Below are 27,952 nucleotides of genomic sequence, written 5' to 3' on the forward strand. Positions count from 1 at the left end.
CATTGATTCTCAGATACCGGTCGCTATCGCCATGATTTCGATCACAAACTGTTCAAGTTATCTGTGTAAAAAAATTATAAGGTATCACAATAAACCCAACATTCACACTAAACAACACAGAGTTGTGCCTAACAAATAGGGTATATAAAGTAGTTTACCAGCTAATCATTGCTTCATTTTACTGGCTTCACGGCCAGCCTGCCACTGTTTATATATCAATGTCATTATCCTGTCTTACCACAATTATAACCTGCTATGATTTCTGAAAACTCTTTGGAATGCAGTTGACTGATATCTAACCCAACAAGGACACTATAAAAACTAGGCATCCCATATCAGCCAGAGCAATAGATAGCAAGTAAAGTACATGTTACTCTGATACTAGGTAGCTCAGAGCATGGAAGAAGCATCCACAGCAGGAGCTGCTGATGAAGATAAGCGCGGAAAGGAGGAGAATGACAAGAGAATGGACAAGGATGGCAAGGTGGCGTTCCATCACCTGTTCAAGTATGCAGACAACACGGATGTGGCACTGATGCTGGTTGGCACCATAGCATCACTTGCAAGTGGCATGTCCCAGGTGATCATGACGATCATCTTCGGGCAGATGGTAGATGCCTTTGGGAAATCATCCCCCAGCAACATTCTACATCAAGTCAACAAGGTACAGACACTGATGATCCCTTCTGCTTCTGCATGAAGCTGGCTGTCCTGCAATGTTGGCTGAATCTTGTTACTAGTTAGTAGTTTTACTAGCAGCTTACAAGACAAATGTGAACAAAAAATTGATATTAACATTGTCATGGCCTCCACTTGCATACATGAGCAGCGTTAATCCTAATTTTGCTGATTTAGGTTTATAAGTAAATTATTATTATGCAGCTTCATAGTTATTTCTTTAGCAAAATGTCAAGAGCTCTGCCTATCACATCAAAGAAGAGTAAAAAGGAGTTTAAAATATAAAATAAATCTTCATAGTAATATACTGATTTGATCATCTTGTTATCCATCTCTCATTTTTCCTTTCAGGCGGTACTATATTTTGTCTACTTGGGCATTGGATCAGGAGTTGTCTGTTTTCTCCGTAAGTATGATTGATACAATTCATTTTCAGTTATTTCTATACGAAATACATATTGATGATGGCATGACAGAGCATCCTAATTATTAGAATAAAAATACCTAGATATATCATATGATCATAACACCAAATAGTCACATTCAAGTATCCAAAGTAACTCTAACATCAAATATAAATAGATGACCATAATAGCTATGCTTAGCAGAGGTATCATGTTGGGCCATCACTGGGGAAAGACAAGCCACTCGCATTCGATCTTTGTATCTCAAGACAATTCTGAGACAAGATATGACATTCTTTGACAAGGAAATGACAACTGGACAAGTTGTCTCCAGTATCTCTGCTGACACTACACTAATCCAAGGTGCTATTGGTGAGAAGGTAACTGCACAAACTTTGTTTCTTGTTCATTGCTTTTGACCTTCTATAAAATAAAATAAGTTTAGCTACAAGTTCAGTGACACTCTTAGCTATTATGTATGTTGTGACTACCAACAGAGCATGGCTCTTAATGATCTCACCTCTTTATTGTTTTTAGATTGACCATTTCAATTTGCTGTATTCTTATTTAGGCCTTAACACCTTTTTCGCCTAAAAGGAATATTCTTGTCTTTTAGGCTGGGAAGTTTCAACAGCTTGTTACCACTTTCCTGGGTGGTTTCGTGCTAGCATTCCTCAAAGGCTGGCTTCTCACCCTCGTCATGCTTTCTACCATACCACCATTCATCTTTGCAGCTGGAATTGTCTCAAAGATGTTAGCTGAAGTATCTAGTGAGGGCCTAGCATCATACAGACAAGCAGGGGATATTGTTGAACAAACAGTTGGATCCATAAGAACGGTAGGCAATTAGTTAATTATGCAATGTAGATGATAAATAATAAATTAACTTGTACACACACACACACACACATATATATATATATATTATATATATATATATATATTTGATAACAGGTGGTATCCTTCAATGGTGAAAAGAAAGCCATTGGCCTCTACAACGATCTGGTAAAGAAAGCATACAAGGGTGCGGTTAAGGAAGGGTTTATCCAAGGCTTTGGCATGGGTTTCCTTAACTTAGTCTACTTCTCCAGCTTTGGATTAATTGTATGGTATGGCAGTAAGCTAAGCCTCAGTAAAGGATACAGTGGAGCGGATATCATGAACATCTTGTTTGGTATCATGATAGGTGCAAGGTAAGTATTCATGCTGAAAATCCATCCAAACTAGCAGCTAGATTCAACCTTGGTCCTGCACTATAATACTCTATAACAAATTAATAGTGCCAGCTAATTATGGTTTTCTACTTTATTTAAATTTAATTTCCACATGATTTTCCTCTGAAATGTGCAATCTCATAAGTTTTACTCGACAAATGCCTCATGCAGTGAAAAAGTTAACGAGTTAACACATTTCTATGTGCCACAGTGTTATCAATTGTGCATTCTCTTTCCTTTTGTCCTTATCTTGGCCATCTTTTTAAGTTGTTTCTTTTTCTATTTGTGTTCGATGTTTGACTATAGATCATGTATGAAGAAGCAAGTCAGGTTGCAACTGAGGCGATTGGTAGCATCAGAACAGTAGCATCTTATTGTGCTGAGAAGAAAGTGATGACAAAATACAATCAGAAATGTCAAGCTTCTAGACATCAGGGAATAAGAACGGGGATAGTTGGAGGCATTGGTTTTGGTTTCTCATATATGATGTTGTTCATGACCTCTGCTCTTTGCTACTACATTGGTGCAAAGTTTGTTAGTCAAGGCAATTCTACTTTTGGCGATGTCTTCAAGGTAACATCTATACATTATTTTTCGAATTTATCTATGAATATTTTACTTTGGTATTTACTTCAAATTATTATAATGCAGGCTTTCTTTTCTTTAGTTGTGGCCATGCTGGGAGTATCAGCGACTGCTGCTATGGCTTCTGACTCAAGCAAGGCAAAGGATTCTGCTTCTTCCATATTTGAAATCTTAGATAGGAAATCTCAAATTGATTCCAGCAGCAACAAAGGTTTAACCTTGGAGCTTGTCAAGGGTGACATTGAATTCATGCATATCAGTTTCAGATACCCATCCCGTCCAGATGTTCTAATCTTCAGTGACTTTACCTTGAGCATCCCTTCTGGGAAGGTATTGATTTTACAGACGCCTAATTTTGTCAATGTTCTCTCTTTCATTTTTTCCTGAAGGTTTAGTATCAGGGACTAACTCAAAACCTGCTTATTGCAGACTGTGGCACTTGTTGGTCAGAGTGGCAGCGGCAAGTCTACAGCAATCGCTTTACTAGAGCGTTTTTATGATCCTGATTATGGTGTAATCTTATTAGATGGAGTAGAAATCAAGAAACTAGAGATCAGTTGGCTGAGGGACCAGATGGGATTAGTTAGCCAAGAACCAGTACTTTTCAATGGTACGATACGTGCCAACATAGCTTATGGAAAGAATGAAGAAGTGAGTGAGGAAGAGATTGTGGCAGCTGCTCAGGCAGCAAATGCACATGAGTTCATATCAAGTATGCCACAGGGGTACAGCACCGGTGTAGGAGAGAGGGGAACCCAACTATCAGGTGGGCAAAAACAGAGGATAGCCATTGCAAGGGCTATCCTCAAGGATCCTAGGATACTACTCCTGGATGAAACGACGAGCGCATTGGATGCTGAGTCAGAGAGCATCGTTCAAGAAGCACTGGACCATGTGATGATTGGAAGGACAACCGTCGTCGTTGCACACCGCCTCTCCACAATCCAAGGAGCTGATATCATTGCAGTCCTCAAGGATGGTGAAATTGAGGAGAAGGGGAAGCACGAGGCACTGATGGGGATTGCTGGTGGAGCTTATGCTTCACTTGTGGAACTTCATCACAAATCGTAATGTAACATAATGCAAAGATGAAGGTAATGGGGGCAATTTGAGCCATCATGATTTTTGGTTGTCATGATTTTACAGTTCACCTAGTCAATTGAGATATGCTCTTGCAGTTCTTTTCTTTTGGAGCAGAGAATGACTATGTAACTAGAAAGGCATCTATAAAAAGTTCCAACGTGCTTATTGGATTATTTCTAGTGACCAAAGAGGGGCACAATACATGACATTTCCAACACATAAAATCCTCTATAAGGTGCTATATATAAATGTGTATCTAAATTTGCATGTGGCGAATAGGCATTTATTGATATTACATCCTATAGCAGTTTTTTTTACATAAAAAATAGTTGGGGGTGAAATGAACAAAAGAAAACGTGTTTGTGTTCAAAGAAAAGGATAAAACGGTACCTTGGGATCAATGTGCTTAGCCTCTTCCAGCTCTCCACCTCCTACCATCACTCTCTTGTGCCCCCACCCATCTTCCCCTGCCACACGCACTAGCATCTAATTATCATTTTCATACAAAACCTGACCTTGAGATCTAAGATTCGTATTATAGTTGTAGTTAACTGGTTGCTTAAATGTTGATAGTTCAAATAACTCATGTACTTCACATTTAACAACACTAACTTCTCTAGTCACTTCTTGTCTTCTGGATCATATGCATTTAAGACAAAACACCTTTTCGGTACATTTAAGTTTCATATGGCTAGATGACCGAGAGTGATGACAGAGATAGGCCTAACCGCCTAACCTAATTCTAGAGCACAGCGACTCTGCGACTGTATGTTCCAGTAATATTTCCTACTTGTGCTCTTATTCCTCATCGTCCGCAATAACACTTTTGCGACACGGCAAAAAAAACATCGAATGCTCCGGAAATATGAACGAAATTTAGCATCAGCACAAACAGGAAGCCGCAGCATCGATCCGCAAGCAGAAACCACAGTTTCAAGGGTGTGTAGCATGCACGGCGAGAGGGCGGATACTACTTACCTCACGAAGAGTGGCGAGGGAACTTATAGTACCCAGAATGCAGAGGACGGCCGGTTCCGGCGGGGCTTTGCGGCGGCGGCGGCGGCGGCGATCGCCTCTCCGTCTCAGAGCAGGAGGTGGAACGGAAGATGCGGCGTCCGCCTCCTTGGAGGAGAAGGGGAAAGGAGTTTGTTATTGGGCTTAGATTCAGCCCAATACAGATGGCGGCCCATGATATTGATGGGCTTCAATTCGGCCCATACAAGTGATGGGCTACGTTTTGGCCCATGCCAATGATGGGCTACGATTTGGTCCACGCATTGGGCCATGCGTAATATTGGGCCAAATTGGAGAGAAAGCGGATTTGTGGATGACGCCAACGTATTGTGGAAGTGTTCTGCTGACGCTTCAGAACTCCGATGCCCGCCGCCGCGAGCCTGCGCCGCCGCGGCCGCCGCCACAAGAAGTTCGTGTACAGACCGAAGCCGCCGCCGGAGCCGCACCCGTTCCTGAACCGCCTCAAGGCGCTTCCGACCCCCGTCGCCGCCGCGGCCGCGCTGCTCTCCGCGCCGAGGCACCTCCACGACCACCCCTTCGCCGCCTGCGTGCTCTACCGCCTCGCGCGCGCGCGCCTCTTCCCGCTCGTGGCCCCGGTCCTCTCCGCGCTCCACGCCCGCGGCGCCCCGCTCCGTCCCGCGGTGTTCGCCGCCGTCATCGACCACCTCGGCGCCGCCTCCCGCCCCGACGCCGCGGCCCTCGTCTTCCGCGCCGTCCCTGCTTTCTGCTCCCACTCCGCCGCCACGTTTCATTCGCTCCTCAACGCCCTCGTTTCCAACGGCCGCGCGGACGCCGCCCACGACATGCTCCCGCTCGCCCCGAAGCTCGGCGTCCGCCTGAACGCCGTGTCGTACAACATCATCCTCAAGGGCGCTTGCCTTCGGGACGGGTTCATGGGCGCCCGCGCCATGCTCGACGAAATGCTCGGCCGAGGGGTGCGGCCGACGGTGGTTACCTTCAACACGCTGGTGGGATCAGCGTGCCGGGAGGGTGAGCTGGGCGCGGCGGAGCGGCTCGTCGACGAGATGGTGCGTCGTGGCGTGACGCCAAACGCCGCCACCTACGCCTTGCTGATGCGCGGGCTCTGCGACTCCGACCGCTACGACGACGCCAAGAAGCTGATGTTCGACATGGAGTACCGGGGCTGCCAGGCCGAGGTGGTGAACTACGGCGTGCTAATGGCCTCCTGCGCGAGGCGCGGGGATGCCGACGGCGTCAGGGAGCTGCTCTCCGCCATGCGCAAGCGGAAGCTCAAGCCCGACGACGCGAGCTACAACGTCCTGATCAAGTGCCTCTGCGACGCCGGCAGGGTCGGCGAGGCGCACAGGGCGCTGCTCGAGATGCAGCTCAAGGGCACGGTGCCTGGCGCGGCCACGTACCGCGTCCTCGTCGACGGATGCTGCAGAGCTCGCGACTTCGAGCTGGGTTTACGAGTTCTCAACGCCATGCTGGCGAGCGGCCACTGCCCTCAAGCTCGCACCTTCAGGCACCTGGCGAGAGGGCTCGGCGAGGACGGCAAGGCGGAGGAGGCGTGCTTCGTCTTGGAGCAGATGGCGAGGAGGGAGATGTGCTTGGATGCAGATGGGTGGCAAGCTGTTGTCACCTGCGTTTGCAGCAGCTGCAGCACCAAGGCAAGTGAGATCAAGCTCGCCGGTGAATTAGCGTTATCACATTGATGTTTTCATCTCCTACTTTGGTTTTGGCTTGTCAATTCATTTGCATCAGAATTTGCCCAGTTTCTTTGGCTCTCAAATTTTGCCTAGCTAGCTTTGATTTGATTTGAGCATAAGAAAGAGACATACTTTGCATCTGGGCAAAAGGAGAAAGATATGGATCACACTACTGCAGTGATTCTGAAAGCATTTTCATGCCAACAAGCACATGATTAATGATTAAGGGCCTAAGAGCATCCAGCAGCTCATCTATATTTGGTCATCCATATTTTTATTTAGATGACCATCTAAAACAATTTTATCTTTCATATCTCTTTATACTCTAGCAGATTATCCATATATGACATTCTCCATATTTATTTAAAGGATGAAGAGAGAACATCCAAATATGGAATCTCTGAATGACATCTAAAAATAGAGCGTGGGATGGATGATTTTTACCATTTATCCTTTATTTTTAGGACGAAGGATAAAAATAGAACGAAGGATAGGATAGATAGACTGCTGGGAATGCTCTAACTCTGTAACAGCCAGATTTCAGATAGATGGATTTTAGCTCAATTAATCCAGGTTCAATAGTTCTATTTCATATCCAACTCTTCACGTGTAGATTTCAATTGCTTTCACCTCATGCTAGAGATTATCTCAAACTCCAGATATCAGCATCTGACTAGAGGACATTTGGTTTAGTTCCCTATGAAATGGGGAAGGAAAAGCAATTGATAGCAACAACTCAACTAGAGGATTTTCATATCATAGAGATGCACAAGAGCTTCACAGAGATGGTTCGTTATATTGACATATAGCATTTGTGTAAAAAAAACAAACAGAAACTCTCTTATACAGATTTTCCCGACAAATAGGCTACAGAACAACCAACAAGCGCTCCAGCAAAAACCTGCACCAACCAAAAGAACAACATTAAGATGACAACAGTTATAGTAGCATATAAATGATACATACCAAAGATACAGTGGAGTAACAATTAATAAATGGCCAAACACAAAACTAAAAAAAACACAAGGGACCAAGTGAAAGCCATAGTTTTTTATGCCAGCAAGAAATATTCCATAGTTTGGACACATCAAAACGAGGTAATCTTCAACAAGATGGAACCATCCCCGGTGAGACTGCTAAGACTGTGTATTCAGGATGTAACGATGTGGGCAGAACGCTTCAAACTAGAGGACCGCTATGTAACCTCACACTGGAAGGATGTATTGTGTCGAGCTGTAGCAGATACGGCAATGTAACTACTCTTTAAATCCTAATTCAAATCAATGCAGGTGGGGAAACTCTCACCCCCCGTGAAAATTAAAAAAAAAAAAGAAATATTCCATATGCCTTAAACTCATGGAATGTGGACGGGTGACCAAAATAGCCAAGGAAGCTGGAAGAGGATCTACAATTTGTACAAAATTTATCATATGCCTTAAAGGAAGCAAACTAGTTCAAGAACATATCAAGATTGCAGTCCTGAGACTATTTCAAACTTTTCTTGTGTGTGTGTGATGAGAATAACTCAAGAGCATCTACTATCTTTACCTGAAATGGACTGTGTCCAAGAGGTTCCCGTAGTGGTCTGAAGGAGGAGATAATTGGATGTTCTGGTGGGAAATCAGAGACTATTTGATTTAGCAACTGCACAAAAGTTAACAGATTGCATCAGAGGATAGAAATTAATACAGTTTAGAAGACCATCACCGTTTGGTGTATGCACAGATATTCACAAACTTACAGAAGCTTGGCGACCTGTGTGGAATCGAATTCCTGATGCATCATACATTACCTGTAAAAAGAAAATATATGCTTAGAAACCTTCTCTAAGAAAAGAACTAATGTGTGCATGAATGTACTATAACTAGTCTTTTTTAAAACAAAATGAGGAAAACAATTAAGTTAATTTGAAAGGAGGATATCAAAAGTCCCTCCACAGCTGACCTATTAAAGGGACAATTTGAAGTACACTGATAAGTACAGATGTAGCAAATGCAGAAGCTCATATCATTTGATATTTTTAATATTGAGAACTTCAATATGAATATTAAAAAGATGGCTCTTTTAGCTAGATGTCTTGATGGGAAAATTCCACAGAAGCATTCAAAATATTCTTTAGCTGGTATTCAAAAGTCTATTATTCCAAAGCAACATAGCATATAGAGTAGTAAATCGTACAGTTAATTATTGAAAAAAAGAAAGTAGCATGCAATGCCTACAGTCCTACTACTAACTCCTAAGTCCTAAACAAAAGGACACCCGTCATGATTGCAACTTCCACTTGTGTTAAAATTGAAATGCATTGAACAAGATTGGTTTAAGTACATACAACAGCAGCAAAAACCAATGCCAGGGCGAATGAAGAACTATCTCCGCCTTCTTGTTGACCAACTGCCACGGCCAAACTCCCCACCGTTGCAGAAAGGGATGAAATAATTCCAGCCGAAGTAAGAAACTTTCTTGCATCCAACCTCTTCTCCTTTAACCTGCGTGTCTAGGATTAACAAACCACAACTTAATGGAATAGCAGTCCAAACTCCACAGTCATTCATTTCAGCAATGTCAACACATCTCTAGGATTTTATGCAAAGGAAATAGTAACATGGAGTGATTGAGAACTACATAGTGCATTATCATTAATCTAAAAAGTTGTGGTTGCAACTGGATTTAAATAGGTTCAACCTGACAATCTATGAATTCCGGTTGGCCGCACCTCAATTTCCCACTGAAGAAAACCAGGCTACTGATTTTTAACCTAGATGGCATATCGGCATACAAGTTGTTGCCCACCCCCCCCCCCCCCCCCCCCCCAAAACAGATTTCGAACCAATGAATCCTTCCTACCAAAAGTTCATCTCCAATTCTCGATACTACAATGAACATATCGGTTCTAGTCAATCGCAAAACACATTCAGAGCTCTCAAATCACAAGAGGAAACCCTCCCCTAAGCTCTTCTATTAAAAAAAAATCCAATTTCCGTGAACCAATCGCAAAGTCGTAACCACCTCGCACCGACACCAAATCGCATCGGGACCAACCCTCCGCGCGCTAGATCTAACCACGGGGCGAGGGGGAGAGGGAGGAAGGGCGCACCAGATGGCGACGAGGTTGACGAAGTTGGCGACGGCGAAGGCGAGGAGCGCGACGGCGAGGGGGAAGTTCCCTCCCCCGCCGCCGCCCGCCCCGGCCAGGTCCGTCGCCGGGGTGGACGAGGACGTCCCGGCGCCCCTCGACGCGGTCAGCATCTCGCCGCCGCCCCTCATCCCGCCCGATCGATCGACCGCTCCGCTCGCCTCTCGCTGTCGCCGGCTCCTTGGTTTGTGTGGTTTGGTGCTGCACTGGCTCGCTCCCGTCTCGTCTCTCTGTGTGTTTGCCTTGGCTCCATGTATTCTGGTCTCTGCCTGCCTGGGTGCTTCCCTTTGCTTGCGACTTGCGAGGTGGTGGATGCAATTTGGAGGAAAATTATAATTTTTTTCTTCTATAAGATACGATTAACTATCTTTTTTAGGTAGACGGCGCATTAATTGTGCATACGTGGCAGCCGGTTCATTTTACGTTCACATAATGGGAAATATGGGATGTGTTGCAAAGAAATTTTTATCAGGGTTGGTGTGCAAAATACATCACTGTGCTTATACCTCAGACCAGATACAGGCTATAAGCATATTTTAAAAAAAGATAAGAGAGGAGGGAGAAGAGAGTGAGTTATTAATTTATAGCCAGCTGCACACGGGCTTCAAAACAAGACATGTGGGAATGTTTTATAGGTAACTATTTTATGAATTGGCTATTAGATTGACTATATATGAATTGGAGCTACTAGTTAGCTATATTATTGAACTTGCTCTCAGGGGGTCAGGACTGAGGAGTATTGCATTTGACTTCGCGTTAAAGTAAAGATCATGAAGGGTGCTTTGCTTAGATTATTAGTACTAATTGTGTTTGATTTTACTAATTGTGTTTGATTTATGTTGTTGTCATGTGAGCCATATGATCTGCAGGGCTCTGGATCCCATGAAATGTCGGGCTCACCTGACAAAATTTTATCTTTTGTGTATGTATGTATGGCTTTCTGATCGTTGCAGGATGAACAAAATTGAACATGCATCTTCTTCTAAACAAGAAAAGGTCTCTGTTGAAGAAAAAAAAAACTCACTCCAGTTCCAACAATATATGTCATTTTGCATAAGGTTGATGCCAAATTGTATAACTTTGAATAGTATGAATAACTTTAATAACTTCTAAAGTATGCATCTTAGAAACACAGAGAAAATGTATAGATTAATCTTAAAAGGTATTCCAATAAAATCATATACAATTTATTAAAATTATATATTATAAAAGAAAATGATTGGCAAAATTGGTTTCAAGAGACCATGTTCTTGTTCAAGACGACAAGTATAGTAATTTTTTTATGTTTGACACCCGTTGACTTTTAGATATATGTTTTATAAATATGAAAAAAATGTAAGTTATGCTTAATCTTTTGTTAATAATTAAATAAATCATAACAAAATAAAAACAAATTTCTCTACCGGACGCTCAAATTTTATGTAATTTGCTAGAGGATGCCACTGTCATTATTTTATTATTTCCTGTCCAATTAAAGAGAGAAAACATGTTTGATAATTTTGCCCATTAGGTCAGTATATGTCGCTTGGCTTGATCCGGCTCATTCTGGTTTGGAGTAGATCACCTCTCCTTCGATCCACCCCAAAATCCCAGTTACATTATGAGAAAATTTTAAATTGTACACATTTCAAACTACATATTATGCAAATTTTAAATAATACTTATGCAAAATTTTGAAATTACACATTACGCAACTTCAATTTTTGATCGCCCAATGTACAGTTCTATCATATCAATCTCCATCGTCACTCCAACACCAAATTAAGAGTATGTGGCCCAAGGGGCATTCTCATCTTTTAGAAAATCTCTCTCTCAAGTTTGACTAGAAATAATATTATATTGGTTGTTGGGTCCTTCATTAAATTACCTTTTTTTAAAAGGTGTTTATCACCTGACACATTTTTATAAGGCGAATAGTCAAATTTACCTAAGTCGTTAAATATAAAAAAAAAAGAGGGAATAGGAAACAAAAAAAAGGCATATGTGCAAAACATGAATACATTTCTCGATGTATACGACGAGAATACGTACTTTCAAACTGACTGACTTTAACGTACAGTACATTCACACGTGGAATATTCAAACTAGGTAACCATCACAAAATTACCGGTCTACTTGAACTGAAAAGTACATCACACACACAATAGCATAAACAAATCGGCAACAACTATAGAAGCCACAACAACAACACCCGTTTTATTCGGAAGTCTTGAAGAACCCTCCCTGCTTCTGAATCATTTGGTCGCAACGAACAGCCCCCACTTCTGCTCACCGGCAGAGCTCCGCTTCAGCTTCGCGTTCCAGCCGTTCACGATGTCATCGTAATCCTCCTGTTAACGGATGGAATGATCAAGTGAGGGAATGCTCACATGAAGGAGAAGCATGAACAGACGTCAGAACTGTGAAGCACGAACCTGGGTGAAGTCGGCCAAGAAGGCGTCTTTGTTCTTTTCAACTTCAGCAAGTTCCCTCTGCAGAACACGCAAAAACTAAAACACAGCATGTGGCAGTAATTAGCGTCGAAGGAATTGAATATGTCGAAGCATTGTAGAAGAAAAGATTAGCAAGTGCACAGCAGTGAGAGAAATTCGGAGGGAGGGTGATAACCTGGTCTGTGCGGTCTTCAGCAGTGACATGGTGAAAACCGGCATCCTCAAGCATCTAGTGTTAACAGACGTCAGAGTATTACACTTTTTGTTCAAATCAACATAAGAAATTGGATTGATTAAAATGCTACTGTCGCTGCAAAAGTAGACCTTTCCATAAGTCTTCACGTCATGTAGGTCATAGCCTCTCTGCTTAATGTATGCAGCAAATTCTTCTGATGGTTTTCCAGGACTCCTGCAGTAATCACTGATGAGGACTTTGCCCCCAGGTTTCAGCCACTTGAAGAAACTTCTGAACAAAGCAGGTTTATCCTGTAAAAGCATGTATAGCAATTGTAAGACTGTCGCTCCTGATGTTAACGCAACTACACAGTTGTTAAAAAGTAGTACCCCATGATCGACTATGCTGGATAACAGCTGCTCGAGGTACAATTGCATTAAAAAGTAAGGATACTTGTAAAAACAATTGTAAATTCTCTGAAGTGAAACATACATGTATGTGAAGGATGGTGTCACGGCTGTAGATCACATCAAATGTATTTGGTTGGTATGACTTTGTGGTGCAATCAGCAACTTCAAACTCAACCGAGCATTTGCGTCCAATGGCACGTTCGATTGCAAATGAAACCATGTTAATGGAAAGATCAATACCAAGAACATGGGCATCGTAGTTTTCAGCCATATAGAAGTCGCCGCCTCCAATTCCGCAACCAACATCAAGCACTTTATGTCCAGGTTTAAGATCCAGCTTCTCCACAAATTCCTTCGTTGTCTCTGTTCATGGATAAGCATGTTTGAATGAGTAAATGTTGAAATTTAATAGTGAGCCAAGGAAATTGTTCAACTGACCGATTCCACCAGTGCTGACAAAACCCTCTCCGAAGACACGCTCATACCGTAAGATTCCACTGGTTTTGTATTGCACGTTGTCCAGAAATCTTTGAAACCCTCTGTCTTCTGTCGACTTAACCTTTTCCCATAGCCAACATATCTATGTAGAATAAGGTTATAACAATCAGTAGCGCTTGATTGCAAAAGTGTGTATGAGTGTATCATCATTCATCAAAGGAGAGAAAGTACCTGATTTTGGTTTTTTTTTGCTTTTCACGTAAGCCCCTATGCACTTGCATGCTTCTAGAGAAAGTTCATAAGAACCGCCATCTTTATCATAGGAATGGCATTCTTTAAATACCTATATTTTTTTCAAAAAAAAAGTTAGTTTCTGGATAGAAATGGAAGAGTATGCTTTGTTATTAACCATGGATAATTCAGGTACCACAAACAATACGGTAGCTCTCATTTATTGTCTGAAAAAAATATAAAGTTTATGGAGCAGCCACTACAAATTGCTTCAGTTACCTCATAGTACAAAAGAGGATGGAAGTTGTAGAGCAGGAAAATTTTGACTCTTAACATTGACCATGGGTGAGAAAGAAACTTGAGTTAGGCTGTAACCTTTGTGTAGAACCGTGGCTCCCGGTAGTGTGTTGGATTCACTTTCCTTTTGGAATCTCCAGATTGGTGAAAGCACGACTCCCTAAAGAATATATGGCCACCTACCTTCAGCCATTTCACCATCCTTCCTACTAGCTTCTTCACCTACAGTGCCGTAGCAGTTAATGTGTTAGCATACAATGTAGACCTTAAGTGTATGCCTATTATTAGTGAAGTAATCTCAGCTGACGATTACAAAAGATGCAAAATTCTTTTCTTTAAGAAAAATAGTAGTGTCTGAGTATCAACATTCATAAATATACCCAGAGCTTACCTCCTCATCTGAAAGGTACATTAGTAGCCAGTTTGAAAATATGAGATCGATAGAGTTATCTTCGATCTTCAGGTCCGCAGATGTGACATCAGCACACATAAAGGTTATGTTCTTGTGATGCCCGTTTGTGTTTTCATTCTACATACAAGAGAAATGAGTGAAAACTCATGAAATTATGCATAACCAACACATTCCATATGCCAGACATGGAAATCCTCTAAGTGTGAAATTTCACCTTCTTAATAACACTTTCAATGAAATCTAGAGCTAAAACATGACCAGCTTCTTTTGCCAGTTCCCCAGTAAAACGTCCTATTCCAGCACCAAGCTCCAGTACTGATTTCCCTTTGTAAGATGGGAGTACAGACAGGATCTGCGATAACAAAAGTATAAATCAGTCCTGTGCGAAAGTTACAGTTACCCGAACAGTAAAGACAGAGCTCCACGACAAAACTTTAAATAACTTGCATAACAACAACAACAACTACTACTACTACTACTACTACTAGAGTGCAAGCATACTCTAAATAGCTATTAGCCCATTGGGGAGCTAAATGACTGAAATATCCTAATGGTTAACACTATAAGTGGCAGCTAGAGTCTGAGAACGACAAGCACAGGCCAGATATTTATTTATGTGTAGTAACCGCAACAGAGATTAAGCTTTTATCGTCATCCATACTAGTACTCAAGAAACACAAACACATGCCTGTAACCGCCAATCAAAATTTAATTAACAAGATATATCATTATCTAATTCCCAGTAGTACTGCCCATCTGTACCAAGCTCGTGTCATGCAAAGTTGGCCATCCAACAGAGATTAAGCTTTTATCGTCATCCATACTAAAATTAGCAAAAAGAATCTGCTAACATGTATATATATCTGTGCATAATTACTGGTATCGCCAAAACAGAAACCAAGTCGGAGGATCATAAAAGGCAGGGTCAGCATCAGGCTATCTGCATCAGCTCTAGTACTCGTCAGTTCCTGCTGATCAACTTGCCAACCTGTATTTTCCCTGAAACGAATTAGCGCCAATCCTGTCGCTATCAGCAGTTGCCATCAACTTTTTGAGGGCCAAAAGAGCGCGCCTCATGTGTTCACTGTTTAGTACACGATCAAACGGCCAATCATCTCTCCGTGTACAAGATATCACCGAATTTTTCAGTAATAGCAACATGACAACAACGTACGCGGGAACGAATCTTAGCAGCAACGAAGGAGATTTTGGGGGAAGGAATTGTTAGTAAATAATCACGAGAGACCGAGAGGGATGACGCGTGTAGGAATGGAACGGATGGGGCCGTCACCTCGGGGCGCTCCTCCTTGTCGAGGTCGGCGGCGCGGGAGTCGAGCATCATGGCCTCGACGGTGAGGGCCTTGGAGTGCTCCTCCCAGTAGCTCCGCTGCGCCTTCCTCTCCACCTCCCCGACACCTGCACGCATCATGTATCCACACCAAAATGAAATCCATCACACCCCCATCCCCATCACCCCCGCAACAAAAGCCACCACAACGTACGAAAAGCAGCACGCGGATCTCCCACCCGCCGCCGCGCTTGCGCTTGCTTACCATTCGCCGCGACGGCGTCCATCGTTCGAGTTGGCGTTTCAGAAATCCAGACGAGAGCGCGCGGAGAGAGAGAGAGAGAGAGAGAGAGAGAGAGAGAGAGAGAGAGAGAGGGAGGGATGATCCGTTTCGTGTTGTTTTTGTTAGTGAGAGTGCGTGAGGTTCAGGCGCCCTCGACGGCGCGGCGGGATCGGGAGAAGCCGCGGGAGCGGCGGTTGTGCGCGAGGCCTCTCTGCTTCATCAACCGGCCGCGGGGGGGCGGACGGATTCACGGCGAGACGCGACGCGAGCGGAGTGGGAGGAGTGGCGGAGCGGAACGGGTCGCGTGGGGGGGAGCGCGTATTTATAGCTGCGGGCACGGGAACGGGGACAGCGGGCGGTGTGGCGAATCCCCGTGTAGATCTGGGTGGGGTCGCGGGATCTCGGCTCGGTGCACCGCGGCCGTGGCCGTCGCCACCGTGCGAAACGCGGGGTTTTTTCCTTCTTTTTCTTGGCTCGGCGAGGGCGACGGGTGGTGGTGGTGGCCGTGGGTATCGGGCAGGGGAAGGGGAAGGGCCGAAGGGGCCAAGGGGGGGCAGGGGTCAGCCTCGTGGGCTGTTTGGCAGACGACGATATGGTGCACCTCTTGTAGCCGTTAGTTCTTTCCACGGGGGTGAAAGATTTTTCTATTCTCCACTCAACAAGTTCACCAGCCTGCGTGTATGTGTGTGGATTCAGTTGATCAGATCATGTATTGGTCAATGAGCAATATTGTAGAAACAACGTTGAAGAAATACAGAAGATCATATTCTATATATGTCTAATGTGTATATCTATGCTAAAGTAGTTGTTTCATCATGTTGTATGAATTAAATACGGGTCATTTATATGAAGCATCGAAATATGCAAAAAAAAATACAAAATATATGGAAAAGAGTTCTATCAATAGATGTTATCTCTATGTTTGTTCTAATTAAGCTTTTGTTTTGTTTTTAGTGAAGATGTGATCTTATAAATTGTGCTTGTTCAACCTGTAATATCTATAATGATTGGATATAGTTTAGTTAAAACATGCAATCGTTCGACGTGTAATATTTATAATAATTGGTGCTAGTTTTAAACCAAGACCGGAATGAATTCCACTGTAGAAAAATGATTTGAGTTCATTCATCCATACACGTTTTTTTCTGCATAGTGTTCGTTTACACAAGGTGGAATAGTTAGAGAATGACCTTGGGCGACGTGGCAGAACATCCATGGACGAAGGTGGCTGTTTTGTAGGAGGGGGGATATTGTGTTTGTTGGGTGCAGCCTGACGTGGAGGTAAATAATTGGGACGGTGGATTCCCCGGCCCTAGATGATTGATACTCTCCTTTGGTTGCATTATACTATTTCAACGTTGAGAATCATAGAGTTTATCGTTTCTTTATAAAGAAAAAAATGCAACGTTTGTTGTTACCGTCGGACAAAAAGAAAAGGGAGCAATACACACAGTAGTTCAATTGATATTTACAAATAAAAAATAATTTATAAATAAAATTTATATATACATATATATATATTTTTTCTTAGTGATCTATAAGCCAAGGCTAAAAAAAATACGATAAAAATTTATAAATCAACTTTAAACTTAATATTAAAAATTTAAATTTTAGTTTATAAGATAGTGAGAAATGAAAAGATGGGGTTGATAGACACGTCATCGTCAGGCCACCATCAAACGCGACATGATGCTACATGTCTAGGCGTATGCAGCGACCAGTCGGCTGCAGTATGTTGATCGTTGCTTGTATCTTGAGTTGGTTTGGGTGCCAATTTATACATATGCTTCGTATTTACGTTTCTCGAACCTGTACATCTGGATTTTTTTTGTTGTTTTTTTTTTAAGAAATCAAGGTTTTACCACGTGTTGCAGAAGAAAGTTTTACCAGTAAAGGTCCCAATCATCCCCATGTGCCTCGTACAAGGCTACAGTGACCTAGAAAAACTTTGGGACAATTAGCCCACGTACTTTCTCCGTCCCAAAACAAATCAATTTTTCGGTTTATTAAAAAAATTAGATTAATATTTTTATTTTATTAGATGATAAAACATGAACAATACTTTATATGTGACTAATTTTTAAAAAATTTCTTAAAAATTTTTAAATAGGAGGATGGTCGAACCCTCGACACAAAACCGAAAAGTTATTTTCTTACGACGGAGAGAGGGCAGCATTATAGGAGGGGACCACTGATTAAAGATTCTTCAGTAGGTTAGCTTTACTCAGTACTGAAGGCGGTGTTTGTTAGACGAAGGCCGAATGATTCTTCGATTCTTCTGTAGTAGAGTTAATATTTAAAATTAAAAAACTATCATAGAGAACAATGAGACGGTAGATTTTTATATAGAAATTTTTAAAAAAATATAGCAATTTTTTAAAAAAATTACACGGTTCAGAAATCATACAGTAAAAATTGAGAAAAATCTATACAGCAGCATCCAAAACGAACACAGACGAACGATTCCCTGCAGTACAACAGTACATGCTAGACGACAACATCAACTTCGATTAAAAGACAATGGAAAAGAAAGAGTACCAAACATTGCAATTTTCCGGATTACACTCTGCAAACAACAAAAAACCTCAGCCACATCCCACAATGTTCACATAACCCAAGAGGATTTCAAGTTCAATAATTCAGATTATACGGCAGAAAAGTACACAGTTGGGGAAAAATTGAAAAAGAATATATTTTTCCTCCTATTTTACATGTACATGCCCTTCGAGCAACCCAGGTATATTATACTCTATCCGTTTCAAAATATAAGATACAATTATTTTTTCCCATACCCATAATGTAATCACGTATTAATTTATTTTAAATTCTACCCCCATCAAATAACCAATCACGTTTCATCCACCAAGTCAATCTAAACAAAGAGGTGCTTGTCAATTTTTATCTAACAAAAAGGTGGTTAGAATGTCTTAGTCTCTGTGTTAGCGCGATTTACTGGATGTGTATACGCATGCAAAAGGAGATGTGTGTGGATATATATATAAGGGCATGTTCAATGGTAGAGCTTGTTGTGGCTCTACCCCAAGCCACGTTCATAATGATACATACAAAGATAGAGTCAAGCGTGATTTTTATATCAATTCAATAAAATATTTTTATTACGCTAGTTTCCTTTGGGCTCGTTTGCAATACACTATTGACTTCAAATTCCCTCTCTTTTTTCATGCGCACGCTTCCCGAACTACTAAACAGTGTTTTTTTTGCTAAAAAAGTTTATATGAAAGTTGTTTTAAAATTATATTAATCTATTTTTCAAATTCATAATAACTAATATTCCCTCCATCCCAAATTAATTATCATATAAGGCTTGGGTACAAAGATCAAGAATCTATTTAATCAGCATTGAAAAAGCTAGAGTCACACATCCCAAGCTACATGTATACATGCAAAATTTGAATTTGCAAATCACACCAAAGCTGATTGGATAGTTGCATGTAAGCATTTAATCTGCATGTGAACTAAATGGGCTTTCACACTACAATTAATGCATAATAGACTCTCTTCTCTTATATGATGATCAATTTGGAATTTCTCTTTTTCTAAAATATGATGATCTATTTGAGATGGAGGGAGTACTTAATTAATTATATGCTAATGGCTATTCTTGTTTTGCGTGTGTTGATTTGACGGCTTTAAAGTCCCTCTTGCGAACGAACCCTTTTCATACACCCATATGCAAAAAAGTTTGCCTAAATAAATACCAAGAGTCGACTCTAAGCCGTTGTCATACATGACAACAGCTTTTCTCTCTCATTTTCTCTTTTCCTTCATGTCACCAAATTTGCTTACGTAACAATTATCACCAAATTTGCTTACGTGACGATTAAAAGAGCCAGCTATTAAACACATTTGTTCGTGTCCTAAGGCGTTGAAAGATTCAAGAAACACATGGCACACAATCAAATGGAATGATACACAAACAGAGATGACACTCGACGCATGAAACAGTTTAGAAGAATTGTTTAACCAGCCATCGCACTTCCATTTTGTTTTATAATGTCATACTATTTGTTGACATATACTGATGCTACATGGGCCACTAATTTCTTTACAACAAGGGTCGGTTGTCAGCCCCCGTGTGGAGAGGCCAATACACAAAATCAATTACACGAGTGACATACAAGAAAGGCCAGGCACAATGCATAATATAATCACACGAAAATCGCATTTGCTTGGACACAATATGCTCCTCTTCTATGTAAACTACAGAAGTTGGGTGCCACCAAATGGGTTGGCTTGCTGATGTCCGTTGTTTGCCACTGGGAATGGCCCAAAACCAGAATCTAAGAAAGGGTTTGTTGCAGGGCCCATGCCCACATGCTGTGGCTGCATTGGAGGTCCAAAGGGATTTGCTTGCATCATAGTTGGTATCTGCTGATGCTGCTGAGACATGGCAGCCATTTGAACCGATGGTGGGGGAGCAATTTGGTTGGACATCGCGAAAGGATCATTTGACATGAATGGGTTGGGAGCTGATGAACCATACAACGGCTGTTGCTGTCTCTGTCTGTAATCTCCCTGATCGTAAAGGCTGTCCAAGATGAGCTTGTCAAATCCACCACCCTGTAAACATAGAATAACCCAATTTAAATTCGATAAAAAATAATTGACAACCGCAATTGGCCAAAAAGAGACTTAAACAGAGAAACAAATTACCATATACAATCAATGCTAACAATGTAGTTCTTTAGAGAACAAGAAAATACCCTTCGTTGTAAGTTAAGTGTCAAACAATTAAAACAAGCGTCATAGGTCATGATTAAGTATGAATTGCAGAGAAGTCACACAATGGTCCAACCTAAAAATGATTTTCCTGGAGTTCTCCGAGGACAACAAGGCTGCCACTTATGATTACCAGACATGACCAACCCTACACGATCTAAAGCCTAGACAACTTTCTTGTTTTTATACTTAATACTCCTACGAGATTACAAAGTAGAAAAAGAAATGATCATACATTAGTTTTCTTACAAAGTAGAAAATAAAATCCTGCTATGGAAAAGCCCAGGCCACACATGCAAAAAATAGCACCAACAACTATATACTTAGCAGTATACAATATACTGTGACATGGGTTATCCATTGGCTGAAACAAAGATGAGTTACTAAAAGCCCTCAAAAACAGTTGAGGTTAACCAGGGACGCTGAACTTCCGTTTGCCAACACCAGCCACATGATGAAAAGGTAATAAAAAAGAAAGAGTAAAGAAACCAACCAGTTGACTATCTGCAACAGACGAATTTGTGTTGCTTGGGGTGGTAACTAGGGCGAGTTCCCACCCTGTTGGATCAAATCCTTTATCTTGCCATGTAGCGGTGCTGGATGTTGAAGCACCAGCATCTAATACATATGACAACGAAAAGAAAAAAGAACATCAGTAAATTAACTTTTTGGACCAATCACCAAGAACTCAATACATCCACAATAATGTACCTGTTGGAACAATGGCCAAAGCCAGAGCATTGCTTTCTTCTATTGCTGATACACTAGGGTTTGGATCATTTAATCCCTACGGAGTAAACAAAAATTTAGATTGAAAAGATTAAAGCATTGAATAACAGCATTCTTTACTTACCAGTAGATCACCAGTATCTGCCACCACAGTCTTGGGAGGAGGAGGTGAAACAGCTTCAGCAACAGGCGGTACTGGAACAGGTTCTTCGACCGGTGGCTTTTCCTCTTCAACAGGATCAGGCACAGGAACTTCCTCTTGTTCTTCAGGTTTGTATGTCAGAAGAAGCCTCTCGGGTAATTCCTGACCAGAACAATTCAATTTAATGGACAGGGCTTTTCTTTTGATGTGTAACAGCAGGAGAGGCTACACCTGAGCAATATTTATATGAATAACTAATGGAATAAATCCTTTATAGTGATAAACGAAATACCTATGGGGGAATAAATTGGAGAGGACCTTAATCCAAATATTATATAATAATTCATATTCTTTTTATAAATAACTCTCTTACATTTCAAGCTAGAAGAAATGCACGCATATGTCTCTGAACTGCCATACACTTGTTTAATGCATTATTTGTTACAATCAAGATAGAATCTTCCCTCTCCCACCCTCCTTTAGATGAAGCAAGCACACCCATAAGCTGATTTACCTATTTCAACACAGGATTTCTCTTCTTTTAGATTCATAGGAACAGGCTGTTTTTTACATTGTAAATTACAGGAACTGGTATTGTGTCTCATATTTATTCTCTCATTTCCTGCATACCTTCATAATTCACATGTATGCTGCAAGATCTATTGATTAATGGATATAATGTTTTAAAATTTACAAAGGCGTTTTTTTACACTACATTTTTTATATGTGCATGTGCACAGTAGAAAATTCTGATAACACTACAAAGCACCACGAAAAGTTTTAATTATTTGGTTGCTTCTTGTTCTCGAACCAAAAGTTCTCAATTTGCTATACTTAGTAGTTAACACAATGCATGAGACAAAAGCTGCTAGATTAAGCAGAAACCGAAAAGGTTCAGTGTTCATATATCTAATGTGCCTAAGAGTTGAAAACACAAAATAGAATAAAGAAATGTGCTTGCCACTGTACCAACCAAAAGTTCTTAAACTACAAAATGGACACAAGATAGTTGATATAGACATATATGGAATAGGCAATATACACCAAGCGAAGTAATATGTCAAATGGTATCATCCAAGTACTGACCAATGGTTCTCGCACTGGAACCATGCGTGGAGCCTCCCTCACATACTCTTCCATTGTGACAAGAAATGTTTGTGGCGGCTGAGAAGAGAAAAAATAATAAGATGTTTACTCAAGAAAAATATCCAGTAAAGTGAATAATTCAGGTAAGGTCAACCCCACACCTCCCTCAGAGTGGGAAACTGGAAGTTCCTAGCAAGTTCTAGACCCCGGCAATTTTCATAGAAATCAGATAGGCTTCCAGCCTGTATCAAATAATCAAACAAGGTAAAAATGAGGAAAATACACCATCATTGTCCTTTATGGATCAAGATATAATCCACAAAATAATCAGGCCCTGGATCTACCTGTTGACCTGCCCTCCTGTAAATTTCTAGGGCTTTGAGTGCTTCATGCCTTGGCATCTCAAAAAACTGGGACACATGAAAAGATATTAAACATGTGCAGATTGTTGATCGCAAAACAGTAGTACTGAAAGAGCAGCTTTTACCTTATCAACAAGGTTAATAATTCCATCGTTTACCGCACAATATATTTTGAAGCTCTCTTTTAGCACCTGTGAGAAAAATAGGACACCTCTTAGCCATTCATCCATCAGCCCCATCAACAAACTGGATATTGGTGTTCAGGTAAAAATAAAATACATGACATGTTTTTAACTTTTTTTTGGTTGGTTAGAATACATGATATATTCTTGTTTGATAACTTTGATAGTGCAAAAGTAGGGATACAACAGTAAAAACAGTCAATTTGTGGTTCAAAGATAATCTCAGGAAATAAAGCAAATCTATAATCGAAAATTTCAACATAAGGAGGCTGACGATTAACATCAATGAATGGTATATACACCTATCCACAAGCCCCAAGCCTTCTACAAAGCTTATTTTCCTTGGCAAAGGATGGATGGATAAAGGCAATTATTTTATGCAATAGTGTCTACAAATATATAGAGAAGGGATAGATGCAAACTGCAGAGCTACAAAATACAAAAACTGTGCCACTTTCACCAATGCCATTTTAGATAGCTATAAGGAGCGGATACTGAAAAATGAACTAACAGAAAGACAGCCTTATGGTAGAATAAAATCTTTATTTTAAGCTTAGAATAAACATACAACAGAGATTAAAGTGAAAACAAATTGTACAGAGTACACTAAAAAATAATATAGCTTACCAAAGCTAGAGCATATTGCACCAGGTAGTTATTATTCGCAGCTCCTTCTGGCTGCAATGTCAAAACCAAGCAATGTTATGCTATACAGAGAGAAGAAAATGATTGAAATTGAGTGACTGTCACATTATTATATCTTATCATGGAGTAAGGAGGTAATCACCCGACATCCGACAAGTCGATATAGTAACTGCTGCAAAGCTGGCAACTGCTCTAACAGGTCCTGGGACTCTAATTCTCTGGTTCTGCTGTGCCCCTGATGATAAAATATAATTACTTCAAGCATGGACAAGCTAGTATTAACAGTGAAGTGTAATGTCTGATCCTCAAAACTGATCAGGTGTAGTACCACCATTGGGATGTAATGTTTCAGACCTTCTCAGGACCTTGACCTTGTTTGGACAAGCGTTCAGCTTCAACATCATACTTCAGGACCCTGAAGCATTCCAATCTTTCCTCCAGAAACAAACCATATGTGCGAACCCATGCAGAACAGTCCCAAGCTGGACAGTACTTAATATAAGAACACACGCAAATGAAGAGGAAATAAGCATGTCAACAGGAATTTCCTGTCAAATACAGATACTAAATTACTAACCAATTGGACTGGAGTCATCCTTGAAGTTTGAGAGCTGCAAAATCCGACCCCTCTGTGCAAAATTAAGAAGCTCTTCTCGAAAAGTAGGATCACCTTCTCGGAGAAGTCTATGGATCACTACAAGTGTTTTCAAGGCTACCTGCATGTTACAAGAAAGAAGAAAATACAACTAATCAGAGCCCTTCACTTTTTTTTTCTTAGTTTTTAGGGCTTACTCTTTTGTAAGCATGATACTTAAGTTGCTAGTCACACAGGACTACTAGCAGTCTAGCAGATACTCCAGTTCATATGGTTGTGAGAACAAAGCATACTGAATTGAACAGTGGACTTGGTAACATCGAGAAAAATGGAGTTATTTATGCTCAATCAACAGCTCTGAAATTTTAATATAGCAGTTTTGACTCTAGCAATGAGTTGGAATTTCCCCTTTTTGTTGCATAAACATTAATAGCTAATATCTTCCTACAGAGAATGTAACTTTCAAAATCAATGACTAGATTCTGGAATTATTATATTTTTACTATTGTTATTCACTTATAAGAGGGGGTAATCATTGGTTTCATTTAAAGAAACTACACGAATTACAGATATTAACTATCTAATTGGTACTGTACAGTACAACCATGAATTAGCGTATAGCGTATTTTTCACATGTCAAGATCCTTCCTAAGCGGTATAAAACACTTACAAAATAACTAGAATAGAATTAATGCCAAAGTGCCTAGCAAGCTCTTGAAGATGAAAAAATCCATATATATCAACACACAGACCCAGACAGAATTTGACTCTATTAAACTTCTGAGAAATAAGAAGACAATCAATGTAGATTACATTGGAAGATATAGGATATGATGCCAAGATGACTAAGCGTCTTGTAAGAAATTGCCCAAATCATGGAATCAGCCTAGCTGACATTTCAAGCCCTAGATTGTCAGACCATCTATTGGCCAGTCACTAATATTATCAGAAATATCTATGTAGCACCATCATCCAGAGAATTAGCAAGCGCCAAGCAGCAAACAGCATAGGAGCATCCAGAAGCACAATAGATATATCCTCTGAATCAATACAATAGTCCATCCATACCATTCATGGAAACAAAAATATAAACTTGAAATGTATAGTTATATACTATCAACTCGACAGTCAACACAACCATCATTTTTGTAGCCTCATTATACATGAGTGGAAGACAGTGTTGCACTTACAATCCAATTGCGTGTTTTTGCAAGCCTGCGGGAAAGGGCATGGATACAATACGCGACGTCTGCCCGAGGCCTAGCGATGGACGTCGCCGCAACAATCTCTGCAACAACAACAGCATACATGGATGTGACCAACAAACTCGGAAACACCTAAGGCCAGCCAAAAAAATATAGCACCTCAATACCCTCCTCTCTCAGAGTCGCACTTTCAGGCACGATCTAATTATAAAACCCCCAACAAGGAATACCAAACTAATCAAAAAAAAACCTAATATACAGGGAAATATACGGTGAGAGAATGAATCAACGCACTGCGCAGGTGGCGCTCCTTGGGCGGGCACTCCACGTGATTAGTCGCCTTCACGATCGCCACATCCAGATCCTACAAAAAAGCAGCACACGGCCGAACGAATTCCCAATCAGAACCACACAGATCCGAGCCTCCACGCACACCACCACCCCCATCGGTTATTCGATCAAAACCCCAAAAACTAGGGTTTCCCACCACGAATCGACCCCAACTCGGTAGCCAAAATTAGGGCAAAAAAACAAACACCACCCCGCGAGTCGCGGATCCGGACCTTGAAGTCGGAGTTGAGGTTGGCGAGGCTGACGGTGGTGGTGTCCTTGAGCGCGCCGTACGCCTTGCGCCAGCTCTGCATCGCCGCCATTCCTGCGGCCCCTCCTCCGCCGCCTCCTCCGCCTCTCCTCTCGCTATTTTTGGGTGGTTTCCCCTCTCTACTCTCTCCTCTCGCCTCTGCCTGCGAGCGTTTGATTCGGTTTTTGGTCGGGGGATTTTTTCTGTTTGCGTGTCAAAATTCGCGGACGCGGAGAGAGAGAGAGAGAGAGAGAGAGCGTGTAATTAAATACAATTTGGGGTGGCTTTATGTGAATTTTTCGCGTTCCAGATGTGTCGCCTTAGGCAGCGTTCGAATCCGACGAGGGGACACTTCTCCCTCTTTTTCCAAATACGCGCTTTCCAAGCTGTTAAACGGTGTATTTTTTAAAAAAATTATATAAAAATTATTTAAAAAATCAGATTAATTTATTTTCTAAGTTTATAAAAGCTAATACTTAATTAGTTATGTGCTAATAGCTTTCTTTGTTTTACGTACGCTGATTTGACTAATGGACAATGTCATTTGCGAAAGCTGCCGTAGCGACTTTTTTTCCCCTCCGGTGTGAGCGGAAGGTTCGAGACGAGACTTGGCACCTGGGCGATGCTCCGCTTTTGCACTGAACCCCCTCAGGTTTTTGTTTATATTTTTTCGGGCTTGAAATATTTATTTGTTAATTGAAAGCGAGCATACTGCGACATTCGAGTTGTTAGAAGATTATTTATTGATCAGTTTGGAACTAAACTAAACTCTCTAGGATGATTATTGTTGCATGCAAAACAAAGGCAAACGACGGCAGTTCGGTTGTGAGCCCTCCTGAGCGAGCCGGTCCCATCATTTTTCTTCTGTTCGATCTAATCATTGGTCGGTGCTAAATTATGGCCGTGTAACGAAACCGTTAGCCCACTTCTCTCTTCGGCTTATCGGTCGCTGGTAAATTTTAAAATTTTAAATTCAAATTTGATTTTAATTTTTATCATCGTTATTTTTTATTTTTAACTTATAAATATATATATACACACACGCACATGCTTTCCAAATTTCTAAATGCTATATTTTTTGGAGAAAATTATACGGGTAAGCTTATCATCTTATAAAGTAGATTTTAAATTTTCTGTGAGTTTATTCTGTCGTTTATACATTAAATAACTATCTCAAAATCATATAAAAGAGCCCGGCCTATGACTGTTGGTTGCCAGATCATGTTTAAAGTTAGTCAGTTGGCGGGCACTTTGCCACAGTAAATTGTTATATACAAATTGTATCTGCGTACACATAAAACGTAATAAATCGCTTTTGGTTAACCTATACCTCAGTAAAAAAAAATGAAGTTTGACAAGCAAAAAGACAGTGAAAATGACTCTTTGCTCAATGTACCACTTTGGCAAAACAAAACAATTTCGTCGCAGGTGAGGGATGAGGAATTGAGGATCACAAGGAGACCAGTCTGGCAAAGCATGGATGGCCATGTCGACCTGTCCTCCTGGCCATGAACTGTTTCGTCGCTTTTCCACGCTGGCTGTCGACTGACAGGATCTTCTATGCATTCCAAAACTCCACACCATTCCCTATTCATGGACCTTCTGATATATGTCAAACTTACTGCTTATCATTTCGTTTCTACTTATAAAATATTTATAAGTTAAAGTTATATTTTTAACTATAACATTAAATTTTATTTTGGATTTTTTTATCATAGTTTATTTTTGCTCTTTGATTTTAAATTACTAAATATAGTATAAAAATTTTATCCATAAATTATTTTTCATTTGCAAATATATTGTTGCATTTTTTTCTAATAAAACCAAAGGATAACCAACTCAGTATGATGGACGGTGAATAAGGTCTTGTTTAGTTTCCAAAAAATTTTCTTAAGAAAATCGCATCGAATCTTTAAACATCTAAATGAAGCATTAAATA

The 27,952-nt window shown here is 40.8% G+C and overlaps 5 protein-coding genes across 5 annotated transcripts; 2 read left to right on the forward strand and 3 right to left on the reverse strand.

The window, feature by feature from the left end:
• Positions 1-397: 397 nt before the first annotated feature.
• LOC121054490 (ABC transporter B family member 21-like) lies at positions 398-4,026 on the forward strand. The gene is made up of 9 exons (XM_040524392.1): positions 398-664; positions 1,030-1,084; positions 1,287-1,462; positions 1,699-1,920; positions 2,037-2,275; positions 2,468-2,498; positions 2,603-2,869; positions 2,948-3,211; positions 3,311-4,026. The coding sequence occupies exons 1-9, from the start codon at positions 398-400 to the stop codon at positions 3,950-3,952; spliced, it is 2,163 nt and encodes a 720-aa protein (XP_040380326.1). The 3' UTR covers positions 3,953-4,026.
• A 1,276-nt stretch (positions 4,027-5,302) lies between these two features.
• LOC102718088 (pentatricopeptide repeat-containing protein At1g07740, mitochondrial) lies at positions 5,303-6,890 on the forward strand. Its single transcript, XM_006655486.3, has one exon. The coding sequence runs from the start codon at positions 5,341-5,343 to the stop codon at positions 6,652-6,654; it is 1,314 nt and encodes a 437-aa protein (XP_006655549.3). The 5' UTR covers positions 5,303-5,340; the 3' UTR covers positions 6,655-6,890.
• Positions 6,891-7,428: 538 nt separating this feature from the next.
• Positions 7,429-10,000, reverse strand: LOC102708523 (uncharacterized membrane protein YuiD-like). Its single transcript, XM_006654679.3, has 5 exons — positions 9,743-10,000; positions 8,978-9,134; positions 8,390-8,440; positions 8,197-8,292; positions 7,429-7,549 (listed from the first exon to the last, which is right to left on the reverse strand). The coding sequence occupies exons 1-5, from the start codon at positions 9,910-9,912 to the stop codon at positions 7,490-7,492; spliced, it is 534 nt and encodes a 177-aa protein (XP_006654742.1). The 5' UTR covers positions 9,913-10,000; the 3' UTR covers positions 7,429-7,489.
• Positions 10,001-11,763: 1,763 nt separating this feature from the next.
• Positions 11,764-16,027, reverse strand: LOC102718369 (phosphoethanolamine N-methyltransferase 1-like). Its single transcript, XM_006655487.3, is given in 13 exon segments — positions 11,764-12,111; positions 12,196-12,270; positions 12,389-12,442; positions 12,538-12,699; positions 12,881-13,161; positions 13,237-13,378; positions 13,468-13,485; positions 13,487-13,579; positions 13,843-13,986; positions 14,156-14,293; positions 14,391-14,528; positions 15,468-15,592; positions 15,730-16,027. Coding segments are annotated over 13 exon segments (1,488 nt in total). The 5' UTR covers positions 15,752-16,027; the 3' UTR covers positions 11,764-12,015.
• A 3,686-nt stretch (positions 16,028-19,713) lies between these two features.
• Positions 19,714-26,227, reverse strand: LOC102718654 (putative clathrin assembly protein At2g01600). Its single transcript, XM_006655488.3, has 15 exons — positions 25,997-26,227; positions 25,728-25,797; positions 25,419-25,516; positions 24,211-24,349; positions 23,988-24,115; positions 23,776-23,868; positions 23,616-23,666; positions 22,932-22,997; positions 22,789-22,854; positions 22,606-22,686; positions 22,445-22,522; positions 21,341-21,520; positions 21,199-21,274; positions 20,981-21,105; positions 19,714-20,328 (listed from the first exon to the last, which is right to left on the reverse strand). Exons 1-15 carry the CDS (start codon positions 26,084-26,086, stop codon positions 19,969-19,971), a joined length of 1,701 nt encoding a protein of 566 aa, XP_006655551.1. The 5' UTR covers positions 26,087-26,227; the 3' UTR covers positions 19,714-19,968.
• Positions 26,228-27,952: the final 1,725 nt, after the last annotated feature.

Source organism: Oryza brachyantha, chromosome 5 (genome assembly GCF_000231095.2).
Source record: "Oryza brachyantha chromosome 5, ObraRS2, whole genome shotgun sequence".
NCBI classification, from domain to species: Eukaryota; Viridiplantae; Streptophyta; class Magnoliopsida; order Poales; family Poaceae; genus Oryza; species Oryza brachyantha.